This window comes from Echeneis naucrates, chromosome 5, assembly GCF_900963305.1.
Source record: "Echeneis naucrates chromosome 5, fEcheNa1.1, whole genome shotgun sequence".
NCBI classification, from domain to species: domain Eukaryota; kingdom Metazoa; phylum Chordata; class Actinopteri; order Carangiformes; family Echeneidae; genus Echeneis; species Echeneis naucrates.
Genome location: NC_042515.1, coordinates 16,100,665 through 16,122,050, shown reverse-complemented (window position 1 = coordinate 16,122,050; position 21,386 = coordinate 16,100,665). Strand labels below are relative to the sequence as shown.

At 39.5% G+C, this 21,386-nt stretch overlaps 1 protein-coding gene across 2 annotated transcripts in view; it reads left to right on the top strand.

Annotated features, from left to right (window-relative positions):
* kif21b (kinesin family member 21B) overlaps positions 1–13,839 on the top strand; it is a 51,203-nt gene extending 37,364 nt beyond the window's left edge. Inside the window, exons 27-33 of one of the 2 annotated variants that reach the window (XM_029501782.1) lie at positions 3,577–3,713; positions 4,155–4,335; positions 4,626–4,790; positions 5,424–5,541; positions 5,649–5,819; positions 11,069–11,268; positions 13,598–13,839. In XM_029501782.1, coding sequence (XP_029357642.1) covers positions 3,577–3,713; positions 4,155–4,335; positions 4,626–4,790; positions 5,424–5,541; positions 5,649–5,819; positions 11,069–11,268; positions 13,598–13,646 — 1,021 coding nt within the window. In that variant the 3' untranslated portion in view covers positions 13,647–13,839. Of the gene's footprint in view, positions 1–3,576; positions 3,714–4,154; positions 4,336–4,625; positions 4,791–5,423; positions 5,542–5,648; positions 5,820–11,068; positions 11,269–12,222; positions 12,323–13,597 lie in introns of those variants that run through there. The other variant, XM_029501783.1, reaches the window with a different exon arrangement.
* Positions 13,840–21,386: the final 7,547 nt, after the last annotated feature.

The window sequence follows — 21,386 nt, the reverse complement described above, 5'->3', positions numbered from 1 at the left end:
TCTGTTTTCCCATTTACCTGTTAACTCAACTGGTGTCATCACGCCTGGCCTCTTCACCACTTCCACCTTTATCAGCCTCTTTGCTTGGGTCGCTGTGGTGCATGTTTTAACCACAAGCAACCTTCTTTACTCGTTGGCCTTTTCCTGCATACTGTTGTTTCTCTGTGATGTTCAAAGACCTGAATGAACCTCGTCACTGTGAACAAACAAAGATGAAATGGTGCAAATTGGGGCTGAATAACTAATTGGACTTGCAATATGGCCAAGCGTAATATCCAAATCACAGCAATTTTTGGTGAGAGTAAAATGGGTCATTCAATATCATAAATGAAGCAGTGTGTTTTTAGAAAAGTGCCCTGAGCTACAGATCATATTCTCCAGCCATAAGGGGACATGTCTGTTTGCCCCTAGGCTCACATCATAGATGTTTATTTTGTTAGACAAGAAAATCTATACCACTTCATATTTTTAAGGCAAATGCAAAGTTAACATGTGTAGCTGTTATCTCAGTTTAGCCTAAAGAAACGAAATTAGGAGGAAACAGAAGGCGTGGTTTCTTCTAGCTGTAATATTTGAGACCATGGAGCCCCAGCTAGCAGCATCATGTCCTCATCTTACTTCCAATAATAAGGAGAATGAGTCCATTTCTAAAAATGTCAAACTGCACTGACTGGACACTTTATCATGTATGCCTCAATAATATCAAGATGGACCCTCTTTTGTCCTCAGAACTGCCTCAATTCCTAATGGCAATGATTCAACAGGGTGCTGGAAACATTGTTGGAAGTAGACGGAAGATCGGTATACTATGGTCAGGAAGGGATGACATGGTCAAAAACAATACTGAATAGTAGGCTGTGGTGCTTAAAAGATGCTCAGTTGGTACTAAGTGGCCCAAACAGTGCCAAGGAAATATTCCCCAACCCATTACACCCCAGATACCAGTCTGAACAGTTGGCACACAGCAGGTTGGATCCATGATTTCACATTGTTTATGCCAAAATCTGACCTCATCCATCCAAATGTGGTGGCAGAAATCGACTCATCAGACCAGTCAACATATTTCCAATCTCCTATTATCCAATTTTAGCGAGCTTCTGCTTCCTGTTTATAGCTGACAGGATTGGCACCCAGGGTGCTGCTGTAGACCAACCGCATCAAGGTGTGATGCTTCCTAGTAATTTCAGTTACTGTTGCCTTTATATCAGCTCAGCCTTTCTCTTGTGAACCCAAAAAAGCATTTCCGCCCTAAAATCTCCTACTCACAGGATATTTTTCCTTTTTTAGGAAGGTCGTGTATGAAAATCCCCAGCGGATCAGCAGTTTCTGAAATACTTAGATAAACCCACCGAGCACAGCTATGCCATATTCAAAGTGACTTATATCACCTTTCTGTTGCACTCTGATGCTCAGTTTGAACTTCAGCAGATCGTCTTAACCATGTCCACCTACCTAAATTTTCTCACTTGCTGCCATGTGATTGGCTAATTTGATATACTGCATTAAAGTGAGTTGAACAGGTGTACGTAGTGAAGTGGCCGGTGAGCTTATACCCTTCAGTCAAAAAGAAAGCAAGTATGTAACTACTGCTGAAAAATAGAATGTTCTCTTCATTTTGAGCCAGTTCTTATGTTTCTGTGTTTTCCTCACATGCACAAGTAGATTCACCTCTCACCAAGGCCTCTCTGGCTGTTTTTCAGTGTACTGCAGAGAGCACACACTGATCTCCCCCCATGTTTTTATTAATCTGCCGGTCTCTTGGTGCATGGCCCCGCAACATCCATTAGCAGCTCTTACACAGTGCATAACACAGTGCTCTATGATATCTTCCACAGGCGCAGATAGAAGGGCAGCAGTTTCTACCATTTGGAATACATAGACTAGAGAATCGCATTAGATAGAAAGTATAGTAAAAGCAAGTATTTGATCCACTGCAAGGGTCTCCTGGCAGGTAAGGGAAATAATCTGTACAGTCTTCAGCTCTAATAGCTGTAACTAGCTGACTTTGAATTATACATCAAGACAAAAATAACATTATCTGTTAAATCTGTCTAATTAGCTTCTTAACCAGTGAGGAGAGTGCGCAACTTCCTCTTGACTACCGGTTTGGATTAACAGAATAATAGAGTAATAAAGTTCATTCAAATGAAATGGCAATTTGAGTTATCCTTCTCTTATTTTCTCAAATCTATCCTCCCCTCTTTTTCTGTTCATTAGTTGTTTACCAGGCTTACCAAAATGAAACTGGACAAAGCAAGAGAGTGAGGCAGATAATGTGATGTTGTGTTCACTCCTTACGCCTTCCATCACAGTCAGGTTTCACAGCTCTGCAGAAGCTGATAATCTGACCATGCTGTCGACTTGTTAAATCTCCCCACTTACTTACATGTGCCACAGCCCCCTTAGTCCCAAAAAGCAATTGCCTGTGGAGGTGCTGATCTGAGAGTCAGCTCCCAGCCGACTAGCAGAGAATGAATGCTGCATGTGGTGATGATGACGTCTCAGGATGCTGCGCTCTGGTTTATATTTGAGTTGCAGTCTGCTTTGGAGTTTGTCTGCCAGGCTCTGACCAGTCTTAGTAATTGTTTTGTGCTTATTCTGTGCAAGTCAGTTCTTTTTTTCTTTTTTCTTTTTTGCCAGATTTGGCAGACATGCATGCATTTTTTTCTGGCTGTTGTGCACTATTAAATACAAATGCAATGTATGATTTGGTGTCTATATTTATGAGCCGACGTTTTTATTTAGGTGTGTCTGTTGTTTTCAGCGTATGTGTTGACAATGCAGAGGAGCTTGTCGCCTTATTTGAAAAGTTTCAAGCACACTCTTCTGTATTTTGCTTACTCTGTGCAGAAACAAATTTGTCCCAAGTTTTCTGTATAATCATCCACCCCTCCCCCCATATCCACTGGCTCTCCCTCACTGTTGAGCACTCTACCTCACTTTCTCCCACACGCAGATATACACACTAACCACCAGTCATGTCATTAGTAATCCCACCAGGGACCAATTTTCCCACATTCCCCTCTCTTCTTCTCACCCTCTCCCTGCTCTGTCTCACTCTACTGACTGCTCTGTAGGCACTCTGGGACTGTGGCCTGTCAGTGGGACATGGATTGGAAGGATTGTGTGGCTCAGAGGTTCAGCAATAGAGATTGAATGCACATAATATAAGAGTGTGTGTGTGTGTGTGTGTGTGAAAACAAGACAGGAGAAAGAGCTCTTACTGTTCTACTGCCTTAATTGGTGTGTTTCACAACAAACAGAGCAGAGGAGCTGCAGGGTTGGGGCAAAGGCAGACCCAGAGAGATAGGCTTTAGCACACACAGGAAGTTGTATATATGCTTGTTTGTGTGTTTAGGGCACATCCTTGTTGTGTATCCAGTGAGCTTTGTATAGGTTTGCATTGTCTCCTTTGAATGTTAATAATTTCTTGTGTGAATTTTTGTGTTTCCGTGTGCATGTTTGTGATCTTGCCTTCGTCTTTATTGTACGAACATCTGTAGTTTTAACCACTTATTTATGATAAGAAGGGTATGACTTTTTGTGTGTGTGTGTGTGTGTGTGTGTCATCTCTAGGGGTGTGATCAATCCCATTGGAGGTGTGAAGGGGGGTCGGACTGCACCCCTGCAGTGTGTTTCTGTAGCTGAGGGCCACTCAAAGCCTGTCCTGTGTGTGGATGCTACAGATGAGCTGCTATTCACCGGCTCTAAAGGTACATATCCTTCACTGTGTCATCAGGTACAGGTGTGCAGGTGTACTTCTACTTGTCTGTCTTTTTTAAACATGATGAAACATCCTTAAGTTTTTATCTTCTTGTATTTCTTTGTTTATGGATTAAACAAATAATATGTAACATCTTATAATAAGATCTAACATCTTATCTTATCATCTAATTGTAGCAGCCCACTGGTTGTTTCCCCTTGTTTGCCAGCGTGTGTTTATACAAAGCTAATTGTGAAGTCTGCACTTCACCAGCATACATTTACATTTGTGTACATGTGTTGATGATGTCATCTCATTCCTCAAATGAAAACAAATGTTGCACTGTTGCTAAACATGAATTAAGTAGTCTCTATTTAAAAAAAACAAACAAACAAACATTAAAAAAAAACAAAAAAACGTGTGCCTGTTTGAACTTCCCCTCGTCCTCTAGATCGCACCTGTAAGATGTGGAACCTGGTCACAGGTCAGGAGATTGCCACCCTCAAAGGCCACCCCAACAACGTGGTGTCAGTCAAATACTGTCCTTCTTCGTGTTTGGTCTTCTCTGTTTCCACCTCCTACATCAAGGTGTGGGACATTCGCGACTCAGCCAAGTGTGTCCGCACACTCACGTAAGTTTCATCGTTGCAACCAGCCAGATGGAACTTTTTAAAGCTGTTAAACACAGGGATAAGGCATCATAGCAGATATTAAATAGAAATGATTTAGGAATATATCTTTTCAGTTCAGTGATCTATTTCAAGTTGTAGACCAATTAAATGAGGGAATGTATGATTAAAAAATGCATTTATGTAAATTTTGTCTCTTAATTTCTTCTGTTTGTCCTTCCTTTGATCATCCTTTTCCTTGCCTTTTGTCCTGCCCTTTCTGACATTGTTTGGCTTGTCTCTACTGTCCACAGTTCATCTGGACAGGTGGTTTTAGGTGACGCGTGTGCTGGTACCACCACCCGTACAATAACATTTGCACAGGGGGAATGTCAGATCAACCAGATAGCCCTCAACCCTCCTGGATCTGTGCTCTATGCTGCTGCTGGTAACACTGTTCGCATGTGGGATCTCAACAGGTACACTTAATTCATAATGAATTTATAATGAACATTCTACTGGTTAGGGTCATTCAACTACTGGTTAGTTGTTTGTTCATTCTGGGAACTTGCATGTTCAATCACCATCATATTTTGTTCAGCTTCATTTGTACGATCACAAATCTCTTTACAGCCACTTCTAAATTCTGTTAGACTTGGATGTAGCTGTAAGAATATTTATTTATCTGATTATCTGACAGTAAGCATCGACAGTCATGAGATTAACAGAAACTCAGTGGCCCACTGGTGTCTCCGTGTTTTGTTTTGGGTTTTTTTTCCCCCCTTTTTCCATTTCTGACCCATGGCAATTCCATCTTCCCCTCAGTTTTTATGCCTCTGCAGATTGGACTAGACAGTTTATGCTGAGAGGCTCAGACCCATTAAATGATGCATTAGAACCACCCAGAAATAATGAATGAATGTATTAAATATTTTTCAGTATCATCACTGCCTTTAGCAGCTGTGTCTCAGCAGATTTCCTTCACTCGTGAGACAGGAAGTGGCTGCATTTCATTCAGTGAAATAGAATAGATTTTCTAAGCAATGAAATTCACAGACTTCGGCTGCTCTTCATTCGGTGTGCATGTATGTCTGTTTTTGTATTGTGTGTAGGATGCAAGCAATGGGAAAGCTGACAGGCCACATCGGCTCTGTCATGTGTCTGACAGTGGGACAGTCTCTCCTGGGCAAAGACCAAGTTATCACTGGCTCCAAAGACCATTATGTGAAGGTAACAACCACGCTCTGGAATTAACAAGTATCACCCACCACTTATCTCAGAGGTGCAGAAAGGTTTTGTTTTTGTCATAACTTCCTTTTTGTCTGCTTGCATTTCAGGTGTTTGACGTAGCAGAGGGAACCTTGGGTAATGTCGGCCCAGCTCACAACTTTGAGCCTCCGCATTATGATGGCATTGAGTGTTTGGCTGTCCAAGGAGACGTGTTGTTCAGCGGCTCGAGGGACAATGGGATCAAAAAATGGGATCTGGAACAGCAGGAACTCACTCAGGTGTGTTTGTGTATGTGTGTGTCTATATAAGATAATAACAAATATATAATAATATATAAGATATAAGACATGTCTAGGTCTTTTTCTTACCGTTTCAAAGACGCTGAAAACATCCAAGTGCTTTTAAAAACTGACGCAACAAGTGCTTGCATTTTTTTCTACCAGTGTGCTTCAGTGCTGGTCATGACAATATGTGATGTTTGCCTGCAGAAACTCTGAGGCTGTTTTATTTATTTATTTATTAATGCTTCATTATGATCTCTTAATTCTCATCGGGTGAGTGATGTTAGTCTGTCCATGTCAGCATATGAAGTGTAGATGAGTGTTAGTACAGTGGTTAAAAGAAGAGCGTGGCTTTGGGTCATAAATGCAATGAGATGCTTCCTGTCAGTAATGATGCTGAAAGTGTTATTACCACTAAAGTGTACTGTTGCTGTTTACTGATTCACTGACAGAAAATGTACTGATATTTCCAAGATGTCACTGTGAGCTGTGACATTTTGTGATGTGCATTTTAAATGCTTTTACAATAAATGTAAAAGCTAAATTGATTGACCTATGATGGCACCAGCATATATCTGAAGGAGATTTTGAAGTGCAGACAGGGCTTCTGTTCCACCATTTCCATCATGGCACTCCCTTACTCTGCTTATCCTCTCACAAAAAATTGGACAAAGAAGGTGGGGCATTCATGGTGCTGAGATTTTAGTGTGTACTGGTTTGTGGTAAACCTTTGCCTCGTCACCCGTGACTCAAAGCAATTCACTCTAAATTCCACAGGCCTTTAAGTCTTTATACAGTTGTCAAGAACAAACAAATTAGATTTTAGAGCCTGCCTCGTGTGGTATTTGGAAGAATTGCAATTGGCTTTATTTTTGTCCTAAGATGCAGAAAATATTTCAGTTGTATAAAACCTTAAGCTGTGCTCATTGCAGTGATTCACTCAATCTATTCACCCATCTGTACCTGTCTCTCTCTTACACACATAGACACATACACCAAAGATGCTCTTGTCTGTCAGATCAGTTAAGGGCAACAAGATCATACATGTTAATTTGCATACAAAGTGGGGAAGTAAGATCCGATCACAAGTGGTCCCTTGTGATGCATATGAAGATGAATTTCAATACCTGGTGTGAACTGATACTACTTGTGATTAGATCGCCTGAGTGACGCTTCATACCTCATCAATGGGGAAAAAAAGGCACAAAAACAGGCAGAAATAATGACTTAATCTTATATTAAAGCTCACTGGCTAACATGCTGTGAAGGCCCTTAAGGGTTTCTTAGTTAGAATTTAAAATCAGGACAATACTCAGTGAAACCATTTGCACACTGAGATGAGATGATATGAGATCATCATTTTGATGTCGATCTGGTAGATAATTCCATGTGTTTGATGCACAGAAACTAAAAGCAGAATATTGTTATTGAGTTTTTGGAAATAAATATTGCATAGAAAACTGCATAGATAATATGTATGATGATCAATGTCCAAGGAAACCCTATGGATGTGTTTATCAAGCCTCTGCAGCAGAGAAATAAGTGCTTTTTTTTTTGGGCTGAATTTAAACTAATTGTGGTTATTTTAGTGATGTTTTAGGTTGACCTTGTATCAGCAAAAATCAGACGACAAGCCAGAGCAATGTGCTTTCCATCAGGTTTGTCCAATGTGGACAAGATGCCATATTGGGCAAGATGCCTTGAACGAAATTGTGCAATATTCTGTTGTCACACCAACTCCGTCCATATTGGTGGAGACTGTATTTTACTTGTTATTCAACAGGGGCTCAGCTGTGAAATTAAAAAGCTGTGCTGCCAGCAAGAGAGCTGAGTTGGTGGCCACCTTCTTGCTACCATAGTGCCCACTTCATGTCTTCCTTTTACGCAGACTGTTCACTCTGTGGAGGGAGTCAAAAGAGTGTCCTCATATGTAATGTGGCATGAAAGCAAATGTGTTAACATCAGAGCTTTGCACCCCACACAAATCATAGCTACAGGTGTCAGACGAAAGAATGTCTGTGTGTGTGTGTGTGTGTGTGTGTGTGTGTGTGTGTCTTCGTACGCAAGCACTAACTTCAGCAAAGTCTCCCGAGCATTCCCTGTTGCCTGCATATGTTAATCATGGATAATAGTGCACCTTGTGGGTGGATATGGCTTATTCATTTGCATAGTAATATGCATATTAAGCAGTTATTTCTTGGGTTTTTGTGTATAAATTTGATTTAGCCGTTGTTTATCTGCAGAGGAAAATTAGGAACTTTGGACATTATTATTTTTACTCAAAGGCTGAAATAAACCAGCAGTGGTTTGTAGCATATGACCTTAAACTCATTTGTGAAGTAGCCACAATCCATTTTACAGCCCCACTAACTCAGAGGTCTCTGTCTAATTATGTAATAGGATCAAATTGTGGCTTGGGGTATAATAGAATATATTACAGTAGACTCCGAAACTCTTGCCTCCTCCAGGATTGCTGCTGCAAGCTGTTCCGCTCTGACCCCGTGTTAAAATGCATACACCATCATGTATCTCTTTGGGGAATATGTGAAGCAATTTGTTGTATAATTACTAGACATTGTGGTTCTGTGATTCCCAGTGGCTTGATAAATAACCAAATATACCTTCTAAAAGTTATAAGTGTGATTTACTTGGTTTTTCAACATGCTTATGCAACTGTTGCAACAGTATTGTGTTTCTCTCTGTGCGTTTTTGGCAAGCATTAACATATTTTGCCCACTGGTGTTAAGTTGTTACAGACACTGAGGAAGATGTAATGTATGTGAGAAGTTTTTCTTTATTTTTGTATTTGTTATTCCTTATCTACAGCTCCTATTCCACTCTCAACCAGCAGCAGATGGGTATCTCTCTTTTGAACTGCCGCTCCAATCTTTTCCCTGTTTTTACTGGCCGTGACAGTGTGTGGCTGGTATTGTTTTCAACTTGTGAGTCTGTGTGTGAGTCATCATGGCAAAATGTCCTCTTGGAGACACTTGCTTTTGCAGGAACTACCACACAGGCAGTTTTTAACACTTTTGGCAAGTATTTAATGTCTGTGGATACATTTTTGAGCTCGATAGCATTACAACTATGCAAGATGCCTTCAAGGAAGTTCACAGATGTATTACTGATCAAAATTAAAGTAGATCCATGGTCCAAACTGCAACCGCTCTGCTGAAATGTCATCTTGATGGGCACTGTAGCTAGTGAGTTGTACAGTGAGCTATTGATTTTATTCTTTGTGCATGCAGGTGCATTTCTCACCAGATATAGATATAACTTATTTAATAATAATAATAATAATAATGAATGCGTTGACAGGACTACACTTTTTATATCACTTTCCTAATGATATCAAGCACTCACGCTCTTTCAATACGTTTACACGTATATACACATTTCTATGCTGAAGATCACATCATTCACCATCACGCTGCAATTTTGAGCTCAGTATCTTGGCCAATCACACCCTGGTGCACTGAGAGGCTGGGGATTGGGGCACTGGTCGGTTTAGTGAACAGCCTGAGCCTCCTCCTAAGCCAGTTGCCTCATACCACAGCTGCCCTCAACAATTAAATCGCTGGGGAAAAAGGGAGTGGTCACATATTATAGGGCCGAAACCAGTATACTTCAAATTGGAAGAATTTATCATTGAATTCAAACTTTAAGACAGTCGTCAGGGACAGAGTGGACTTCACGTACGTCTGTACACTGCGAGTGTAGGGTCACGAGGCAAACAGGCACAGACATGCTCATAAGTTGAAGAAAGAAAAGCTGTTGCTTTTCTGTTTCAGAAGCTTAGGAAAAGTAATTAACTCTTGTATTACACAGAAATCATGATCACTGATGCCAGATGTGCCTGATTAAGCACAGCTGACCAGCAGAGATTGAATGTCTATGATAATGAATCTACAAGATTGACAAAAATCTTGTGTCCTGAATGAAATTATTTCACAGGTTAATGCTGTCTCTAGTCTGCTATTTATCATGAGACAACAATATAAATCTAAATAGTTCCTGTCCATTTGCACCCACGATTACCAACTGTTTACCAGCAGGTGATCTTGTCATTTCAAATAGTTGTTTTTATGTTGCACTGTGAATGACTGATTCATGTTTTGTTTTTGTTTGTTGTTTTTTTTTTAACGTCTGCAGAAGATCATATGGTACTGAGTAAATTATAAAATATTAATGTCTCACAAACTATTACATTTGTATTCAGCTTGGACTTGTAACAATCACTAAACAGAAAAGGATGTGGAGCCTTTTTTTTTCCTCAGATGAAGTTTTTGGTCAGAAAACTATTCAGGGTAAAAAGCATAGTTTTATGAAAACGCCTACAGCATAGATGGTGGTACTTGTGGAATAACGATGGAAATTAACTTACATTGTATTGTTATGTGTATTTAAAAAGTACAAGTAATTACAGGAAGAACACAACAGGAAAAAGTAGATAAAAATCATAAAAAGTGATCATCTTTTGCTAATGCAGCACTTTTTAGAGCAAAATTATTATGGCATTAGTTGACGTAAACAGATTAAAAAACAACAGCAAACCCCAAAGAGTAGGTATAATAGATGTTTGATAAAGCTTCATACAAAAACCAAATTGGATTTTGGATGTTTGTTCTTTATTTAAAGACGCTGATAGTATTTAGGCCAATCATGTTTTACATTTGTCCTTTTGTATTGGTGCTTTCTCACAGATATTCACTTAATTGTTCTTAATTTTTTTCTTTCATTCACTGCATAGATTACACATAAAAATAAAAGATGCTTGTTTTTGAAGTGTGTTAAAGCTGAGCTGGATGTCTACAGCTTTTCTATGATCATAAAATAAAAAAGTTGGGAAATAACATTTCATTGTATGCAAAAATGGTGTGATTTAACCTAAAACAAGACTTAAATATACCTTTGCACTTACAGTGTAGTAGCTCTGTAGTTCGAAGGTTTGGATTAGGTGAAAGTGTCAGTTCTGACCATATGTTGGTTATTTCTGTGCTGTTGCTTTTTTAATAGGCTTTAAGAAATGTCCTTATGTTTTACTGATACTAATTTGTATCCATTAAAAATTAAACGTTCAACATTTATGTTTTCCTGTCACAATTTTAAGAATGTAATAACCCAAAGAATTCAAATAAGTGCATGAAAACCTCTCTATTATTATTTAATCTGACATGTCCGAAACATGTCACATCTTTCTCCCTCTCTTCTTTGAGTCTTGATGTCTCTCTGCCATGTCTCCACAGCAAATCCCCAACGCCCACAAGGACTGGGTATGCGCTCTGGCATACGTCCCTGGCCGGCCCATGCTGCTGAGCGGCTGCCGGGGTGGGATGCTGAAAGTGTGGAACGTAGACAACTTCACCCCCATAGGAGAGGTCAGGGGCCATGACAGCCCCATTAATGCTATATGTACCAACTCGAGGCAGATCTTCACTGCGTCCAGGTAAAAAATAAGTTGCACTCTTCCACCACCATTCATTTAAAAATATTAAAAGTGTGCAACTAATGTAATGAAGGGATTAAGAGTCAGATTTTTGGGTTATTTCTTATTTGGCAGTAAAAGACACCTTTTTATCTAAATAAAGGCATTTTATTCTAAATCCTTAAGTATAACAAGTTAGTTTTATAATAGTGTGAGCTGATTGAAATATAATCAGACTAGACACAGACTAGACCAGAAATGTTTTAGTCTTTCTGTTACCTCTATAGCCAATAACTCATGTTGCTCTAGAGCTCCATTGAAATCATCTAAAACACGTTAACCAGAGTTTAGCACTGACCAAATTTTACACCTTCACAGTGAACAGAAGTTTACCTTTAGTCTAAAACTGTAAATGTGTATATATCACCTGCTAGCATGGAGACCCCAACAAATGAATTGTCATGGTCATGTTATGTCACAAATAAAAGTGAATGCAAGCTCAATTTAATACATCAAGAAATAATGGCATCTTTTGAAATGAAAGGGCTTGAGGATGAGTGGATGTAGGAAAGTACAGAGGCTGTGATCACGGTGGGTTTTGTATTATTTGCTGACAGTAGTTTTCCCCAGTTCTGTGTTATTCTGAGAGCTGCATCAGGCTAGCCTAATGACATAGTGCGGTCTTTGTAGTCTAGCTGCGTCCATTTCTCGCTCTTCTCGCTCTCTTCTCAATTAACTAATGGCCTTGCACTCAAGTTCATTAACTTTCTATTGCGTCTTCCTTCTGTCCTCTCTTCTCCCACCTCTCTTTTTTCATCATGTTTAATCTTAATGATCACATGCTCTTTTTTCTGTTTTCCTGTTCCCTTCTCTGTGGCTAATTGTGTCCTCATGTTTGACCTCTCTAACTCTACCTTAATCCTGCTTCTCTTGTTCTTCACCGTCTCCCTTCCTCCCTCCTTGTGTCGACCTCAGTGACTGCAGGGTGAAGCTATGGAGCTATGTGCCAGGCTTGACCCCGTGTCTTCCTCGACGGGTCCTGGCCATCAAAGGCCGGGCCACCAGCCTCCCGTGATTGCCTTCTCTCTGCTCACCAACCCTCCCTTCCTCTGGTACTCTCTTAAACTAATTTCCACCTTTTCTTTTGCCTTTCTTTGTATTCCTATTTCTATTTCTTTCCATGTGTAGTACCTATACCCTGTTTGCTCCTGTTCTCTTTCTACCCCCTTTTCTATTTTTGCTCTCAGTGTTACCTTTTTTAAAAATGTCAATATATTTTATTTATTTTATTGTTTTTTATCCTTTCATCATGATTCCTGTTTTTTTGCAGACCACTGCCTCCGCCTAGACAAACAACTTCTCATTGACTGAACAAATGACTGCAAATCCTGCTCAGAATAATTTATGGATTTCTCATCTGTGCAGATCAAATTTGTTTGCTGCACCTATTGCTCTACCTCAATTAACACAATTCATTTTCTTTCTTGCTCAGAGTTAGATGACAAAAACCATTTCCATTGTCACATTTGTTGGTTCAACATAAGGTTCTAGTCAGTTGGCCGATAGCTTAGCTTGAAACAAAAAACCAAGAGGAAGAAGCTAGCTACTGAGTGGCTTGTAAAAATCCAACTTGTTTCAGCAACATTTTTTTTAAGGTATTGATTAAAAAGAGATACAAACTTATAAACTGAAGTTGTGCTGGTTGATTGATTTCTATTACATTTTCCCCTTTTTTCAGTCTTTATGCAAGGCTATCTGGCTATCGGGCTGCTGTAACAATGGTCTAGTCCAAGAATGATATGCTGAAAGAAGCAGATAAGCATAATTCAGAAAAGGCCCAACTGTTTTTAAACAACATTAGTTCTCACACAGAATCCAGTCAAATGACTTTTAATGTTTTCTAACACCCTCCAAAGGGCCAAGCTAACTTCTTAAACTCGTGTTAATGGAAAAGCTGATGTCGTGCCTAACTGATCAGTCCATGGTGTTGTGAGCTGCACTGTGGGAATGTGCAGGAAAATGAAAATTAAACTGCACAGTCAGTTGGGAGTAGAGTCGTTGGGAGGTTGATTAGATTTACTTGTTGCAGAATTACAAATCATACCGCAAAGAGGTTGGAGTGGTGGTGTTTTTTTGTTTTTTTTCCCTGACACTGTTGAGAAGGGTCTTTATTGAAGTGTGTGTGGGTGTGTGTGTGTTGTGTACTTTGTCATTGTTTTTGTGATTGCACAATGGGTTGTTTTGAGAGGAAAGACTGTCTGATTGATGTTTTATTTTCTCTCTCTCTCTCTTTGTTGTGTTCTCACTTTCCTTTGCTCTCCCCTCTCCCTCTCTCTTTCTCTCTCACTAGTGACAAGACAGTGAAGATCTGGCTGTCAAAGGTGTGGAGGAAGAGGTGACAACTGAAAATGGTTCTGTTCTTTTGTCAACTACTTTCCTGCACTTTCAGCTACTGATATGCTCACATTATGTTATGAGATGGATCGCTGACATCACTGTTTCCACGGCAATCAAGGTGTTTTTTGTCATGGTGCAAAGTGATAAGGGTGAGTTGGAATATTTTATAAAACGCAAGAGGACATTTTCTGCCTAGATTTTTTTTTTTTTTTTTTTTTTTTTTTTTAACTACTAATTTGAAAGTGCCATTCAGGTGTGATGCCACTTGGACAAGATAAAACACATTTTCCCAGCCATGGATACACCAGGCAGAACAATATCTCTTCTGACATGAAAGATACCACAGTCTGGTATAAAAAGGAAAAGAAGAAAGTGTCCTTCTCCTATTTCAGCAAGGTTTCAGAAACCTTGTGTAACAGTGAGTGATGAATTTTTTCGGAGACCTGTGTATTCATGTATCTATTATCTGAATGTCGGGAGATGGACCACTTTGAAATCCCAGAGCGATGCTGCCTAACAAATGGAAATTTTGTTCTTCATTCTAGACTGTTTGTGTCCATCAGCATTGTGGTTGTGCAAACACTGAACATTGGACGGTCATTCTGTGTGTTCATCACAGTGGATGACCTTGGGTTAGACATCACTGGAAAATTACGCTTTATACAGTGTATCACTGAAACTGAACTACATCCAACAAGGAGTGTTTTATTTTTACTGTTCTATGATTTTTATTAATTTATTATTTTCCCTACCTCAATTGTTTTGGACATTGGTCTGAGGTAGGAAGAAACATTTTTACGGGTCTCCACACACAAACGCCTGGTGCTTGACATTTGTAAGTCTTCATTTAATACCTGGCGCTTCATCTCTGTGTGGGTGTGTCCTTTGTGGCCCTCTGGTTATCAGACTGTCTAGTTGCTGACCTTGCAAACAGCAAAGCACATGTCCAGTAGCACAAATAAAGATAGCTTGAGCCCCTGGTGGATCGGACTGGAGGATCTGTATTATCTGTTTTGTGAAGTGCTAACTCCAGCAAAAATACAGAAAAAGAAGACCAGTGCAGACGCACTTGACACAAACAGTATATACAGTTCAGACATTTGTGAGATAAGTACTCTATGTGAGGCCAAAGTGCCAGATAATTATCTGAACCATCCTACATCATATGGACCACACTTGCCATTTATCCTTCATGCAAATGGTAATAGGACCCCCACCGGGATCCCTCTGTCTGCTCTCAGCTCCGCTCTGATTTTAAGGATTAGTGACAGTGTCAGACTGACCAGCCTTACTGAAGAGTCGACTTTGTAGTCACTGAACTTCTCCAGAAAGCCAATTTAATTAGACGCCCGATTACTTGGGTGAAAGTAGGTCATAAGTGAGCGGGATTTCTTATGAAAATGCAAGTTTTCTTCCACCCACTATTTGCTGCTACGTTTAAAGACAGGGGGAAACTTCCTGTACCCGTGCACTGATATACAAATCTGTTTATGTGGCAGATTATGCGTGTGCGCATACGCACAAACTGTGGACACACACAAACACAATATTTGTGGGGATGATTCGGTTATCTGTCTTGCCTGATAGGTCTTGGCATCCCTCACTGCGATTTTGTGTCTTTTTAATAAAACAAATTCAGCACTGCAGTACTCCACTGACACATACAGACTCTTGGACCATACTGTACATACACACACAGGCGACAGGAATAACCAAGGTCGTTTGAGTTATTTTGATTGTTGCCTTCTTAATATGGATTTACACGACTTGTAAGTTTGTGAACTTTTGTGATGCTTTTTTCTGTATCTCTTTAAATGACAAACAGCATTTCAAAGCCTATAATCTTGTCATACTTAACACGTCTTAACGCAGTGTAAAAACACACCTCGTCTGTTAATATCATGAATCAAATGTTGTTCAGCTCTAAATACCACACCCTCTGTAGGAAAAAAAAAACGTCTTTGTTTTTGTGCACTTTTTCCTGATAAAAGATCCAGAATCGTGTTTCATTTAAAAAAAAAAAAAATTGGATCATAAAACATCAGTCATACTTTTGGTGCTGTAGTAAATTGATACTTTCAATATTCTCCAAATTCTCCTCCAATAAGTGAGTATGCACTGCTGATGTTTGATGTATTTAACCTGAGACCGAAGTTGTTTAGATTTTCCAAAAGCAATGGCATGGGTCTTTGGTTTTATATTGGGGTGGGGTGTTATGAATGCAGATGTGTGGATGGGGGTGAATTGTCCCAACATTTTGCGTTTTAATATTTAGCTATGTTAGAAACTCAGGTAAAAGTTGAAGGATATTACGTAGTCATACCTTTATCATTATATGACCCTGTGAAGTAGCTCTTTGAATTGATAAAATGCCTTTGAGGGGGAAAAAAAGGTACTATCAGAGGTGTATCTGCTGTTTTTGTAAAATCCTCATTTCCGTGTTTTGCGTTTGCATTTGACTTTACTTATTATATATGTGCTTTTCTGTACAAAATGTACACATCTTAAATGACTATTTTCCCAATCTGGCCAAAGCCCCAAGTCATGCAACGCTGAGCAGATGCGCACAGTTTTTTGTTTTTTTTTACTATAATTCCTTGTTTATAAAATATGTATAAGATATGTTATTTGTGTAACAGCCTGCCTGGAGTGAGAGGTACAAAATGTGCACTGCTGGGAATTTAGGCTGCATAACATAATGGGTTGTATACTTTAACCTCAAATCAGACTCCACTGTACCCATCACAACACATTCTGTATTTATCTGTGCCAATTAGCCCAATTGACCCTGTTCTCCAGCTTCCTTGTTTGTTTCATGTGATAACAATGCTAATGCAGTCTTTATTTTTCTTTTTCCCCCCACTTATCCAGACTCTTACTTATTGCTAGAAAAGATCTTGTAGTACTGTAGCTCTTGGCACTCTCTTATGTGCCTCATGCTTGTACATTGCTGAAGGATGCATGATGTTAGTGGTGCTCATTGGCTGATTGGACTCTACAAAACATAGCAGCCCAGTGGACAATACAGTCTTAACGGTTAAATATCTGGTTGAGGGTTTACTTTCAGAATCTCAGAAGGATACTGAATGTATTTATACATAAAATGTATCAGAGACATCTGTGGAGTATTTATTGTAACCAAAGGGAAGCCCTGTTATTTGGCCTTGGATCTCCCTCAGCCAAAGTTATTCCAAGCTCCAAAGCCTGGATATCAGCCGATGCCGGCACCACTTCATGGCTCGATAAAGTGTAAATATGTGTTTTAAATGTTACAAAGTGGATGCAGTTGAGGTTAACTGACGTCTTTCTTGTCAGCTGGTCTCAGTGTGATCTTTGTAAGTTAGGATTTAAAGCACTACGGAAAATGAACTTTGCTGTGAATACCCTATAAGCTGTTTTCTAGAAACATATTAAGCCTAGTTTTAAGTCTACAAAGTCTTCATTAATGATCCCAAACCAGACTGAAATCACTTACATTGTACTGAAAAGAATGCATCTTTTGACATGTACAGTAGGTTTAGAAATGTTTGTGCTGATACAATATGTAAGATAACCGTCGAGATGGAGATAGTTCCTGCTATGTCCCTGCCTTTTCTAGTAAATGTTACCTGACATTGAGAATTTTCACTTTGATTGAACAATTTAAACCTTTGTGGATGCTCAGGAGAGAGCTACATCCTTATTTCCCTGGCTGCTTGCTGGCATTTAGGCATTTTTCTTGATATTACTGACAACCAACAGGCCATATTATTCTATGAGGGATGTAATCAGAGACACAGGATGATGAGATTTACTCTTCATTTATCTCCGCTGCATCAGACAACTGGGGAAAGATCATACCTGATTACATATAATTTTAGAAAGGGAGTGAGCATGTAGTGAGCATTGTTTGATCAATACCTTTTTCTGATCCCAAATGGATGTATAGCTGGTGGCAATTTTCTGTAATTTAGTGTGGGGGAAATCTATAGTAGGCTTTTGTAGTTTCTCTTAGCATCTGGTTTAAACTTGACCAAAACTCATCTGATTGTAGTCAGAGACTTGAAGCCAAGATGATTGGAACAGAATATGTTGAAATTTGTTGCTCCTAAATGATTGTATTTAAAAAAGAAAGAAAGAAAGGAAAGACTCAGTGGGAATCGGTGCATGAATCCCCAGCCACGGTTCCCACCTGGGGACACAAAAGGAGCTGGCTGTTTGCTAAAGCTTTTCACCCCTTGCTATTGCTTGTTTTGCTTTCTCTGGTGGTCAATGACAGCACTGGGGGATTTATATCACATTTATTGTGCCTACATTTGCAGCTCAGATAAACACAGTATTTCATCATGTCCTGACACTTGTAGAGGTGTTTCCAGTTTTGTCAAAAGGATAAATAATCTTCAAGGCTTTATGTGCGTTTGGATCATATTAGAGCAGTGTGCTATGTGGAGAAATCCAAAGCTTCACAGGCCTGCCATGACTAATAACATTTGGTAAGCTATGATTGGACAATCGGTGTTCGGGTGCATGCTTTAGTGAGTGGTAAGTTAGCTGAAAGAAAACAACATGAACAGCACCAAACGAGAAACCTAAATTCTGTTAATAGTACTTTTAATTAATCCACCTGCTTGTCAACAACGAACAGATTTGAGAGTCAAGCTGCCAGTGAAACTGACTGTCTGATCACCACCTTTACTACGCCCCGGTCCAGCCTAACCCAGATTTTTGGAGACTACAATGAATAATATAACCTGAGTAGTCAGTTTCTCAGCTTCAGCCTTGTGCCTCAGCCAACAGGCTTTGTTTGTGGGACATTTAGAATCATTCTCTTAAAATCCTCAGTCCGTACCAGGTTTATTCAGGAGATTGTAGATTGTCCAACACAGCATGGTATTGTGTTCTCAGTCAGTCGACATATTTGCTCACTTTATCATTGTGGCTGAAAAGACTTTCAACTTTGCCTCAGGCTGCAGAGTGGATGAGATCGCATTTAGACACAATCATGAGGGCTGTTGATCAAGAGGGCATTTATCTGCTGCTCGTGGTGAATCGCTGTCACATACCAACACACGTCTGTTCTGCAGCTGCTCCAGCAGTTTCTCTTCCAGGTGTGCGTGTTATGTTGAGGCCGTGTATGGTAGCACAGTATGTGACACTGTCTGTACTCATGGGACATAAACGCAGGGTCAAAGGTCATTTGTGCCTTTTATTGCACAGACTACTCCCGCTTAAGAGTGTAAATGGGTGTACAGTTTTTTTTATATCTGTGATGTTGTGCATGCAACCGAGCCATGTAAAATATGTTGTAACTGTAAATGATGTAAATACATATTTAATGAAGGATACTGTACAACATTCCCTCAAGAAAATAAAAATGTTAAGAAGAACTTTTTTTGCCTTCAAGTGGAATGAAAGTAAACCAGTTCAGATTTTATTCAATATTTAACTTTTTCCTTTTGGCAGAATGGAATTGAAACTATTTGTTGATCCCCGCCTCTTACATGCATTTATGTTTATACAGTATGTATGTGATGTATGAAACACTGGGTTTTATCTAGAAAGTACACTTTTATCAGGAAGCTCAGTCCCAGTTTGGATGATAAACCAAATCACAGAACCATTTTCAACACGTAATTATCGAACAATATTTCTTCAACCAGATTGATTAGACTTTTAAAAGTATTAACCAAGCTCTATGTAGATTATGGCACTCAGCTCCTGATTTCCTTTGCCTGACATTAAGACGATAGAAGATGGGAATGAAAATGATCTTCTACCTAGCAGATGGACTAGGAGTTTATTGATCATGCAGAATAAACAAACTAACTGGTTCTAAAGGATCGGATGTAGACAAGAGGGGATGTTTTACAGCCAGATGCATTTCTCTCTCCTGCAGGGCTGGAGGATACAGACTCTGAGCTCATACATCTTCATTTCCTCTGCAAACTCTGATCATTAACTTGTGTTGGGCTACACTTGCCCTAGCCATGACGGGCGACACAAGCGCTGTGATGTACGACCACCATTAATGCCTCAGAGGAGGAAAAACCAATTGAAAATGCCACTCACAAAAAAAACAACATCCATAAACCAACCCTGTCACATCCCAGCTGCATGTGTGCCATCTGTTCTCTTCATAAACTGCTGAAATTTCATGAATGTGTTAGTCTGTTTCACTACAGAGCTGCACAAGTGTGCTCTCAGTTACTGATCCATCAATCTCTGCCTTACTCTAGCAATCACCCTGTAACTTCAAATATCAGCCTAAAATTTCATCAGATTCCCTCTGAGGGTCGTAAATTTCCTATTTCCATCGCACTTATTGGTGAGTAAAGCAATTGTTTTAACTACAGTTTCACAAATATGCCAATGTCACTATGTGCACAGACATAAATCTCTGTTACAGTTCTGGAGGATGTGCAGACATCCTCAGGACCAACATGCCTGCTTCACATACTTCCAAATCAGGGCTGTTTTCTGACAACTGCAAGATTTTCTGTATGTGAGCCAGAATGAGTGCTGAGCTGAAATGAGGATGTAGCATTTGCCAGTTTTGCTGTACATGGGCCAAATATGGACTGTGGTACCCAATCTATAGCAAGCCAGCCAGAAAAAACCCCCAAACATATTTATTTTGCTAACTGGGTCGTTAAAACCACTATAATCCATCAGCACTGATCAAATGTGTTGTATCTGTTGACACCAGTGATGAAACTATTGACCATTGTTTCCACATGCCCACAGCGCTCCCAAACAACAAACTGATATAAACATGCTGAATTCAAATATTTGCCCAGGTTAAAAATGGCAGACAGGAAACGTTAGTTAGAAAATAACCAGTGACCATAGTGCAGTGTAATTTACTATAGCAACTACAGAGCCAGATATTCCCCCAAGGGGTCCATGGAGAGCAACACAGAGGTGGACAGGGCAAATACTGAACTTAGATTCATCAAGTTGAAACAAACACAACCCCAAATGAATGCTAATGTTTCCCCATGCTGGATGTGAACACAGGAGACTGTTTGGTATTAAGTTCCCCATCCAATTATAAGTTGATCATTTTGAAGTTGAAACACAAGGTGGAACGGACACGCAGTCACGCAGTCCAACATTTTCTGAAGGTTGCATAAAACGGAGCATAAACAGATGTTAGTAATTATGCAGTAAGAATGAGACAGATTTTGCTTTTTTCTTTCTTTATTTATTTTTTCCTACTTTAATTGGTTAGCACAGCTATTACCCATTAAAACAGATGGTGAAAAGGAACGGAATCATAGAAATCAATTTAGAGACTGATAATTGGCAGCATCGGGGACACAAAATTGATCCAGAAAAGATTTTCGATGGCTTTATGAAATGATAGATACAAAAAACCTCACGGATGTAGCTGGCCATACTGCGCATATACGGTCCACATCTTATATAAGGGAGGAAACAAAGCTGAACAGTTTTGTCACAGAGTGATGTAGCCTTGAAAGCAGATGTAGATGCCAATAACAGTGTAAATTCAGTTTTTCAGGACATTGGACACTAGAGATTATCACTGTATTTATCCGTAAATTCCCACTTAGATGGAAACGGATTCAGTGCCTGGAAATTTACTTCATGCAATGTGGACTCAAAAGAAAATTTCATGGTGAAGAAAGTAAGCAAAGTAAATATCTTCCAAGAAAAAAAAATCTTAAAATTAATATTTCATTCATTCCAGTACAGGTCACATTAATGTTTAGTGTGGCATCCAAAGAGTTAGAAAAGGCTCC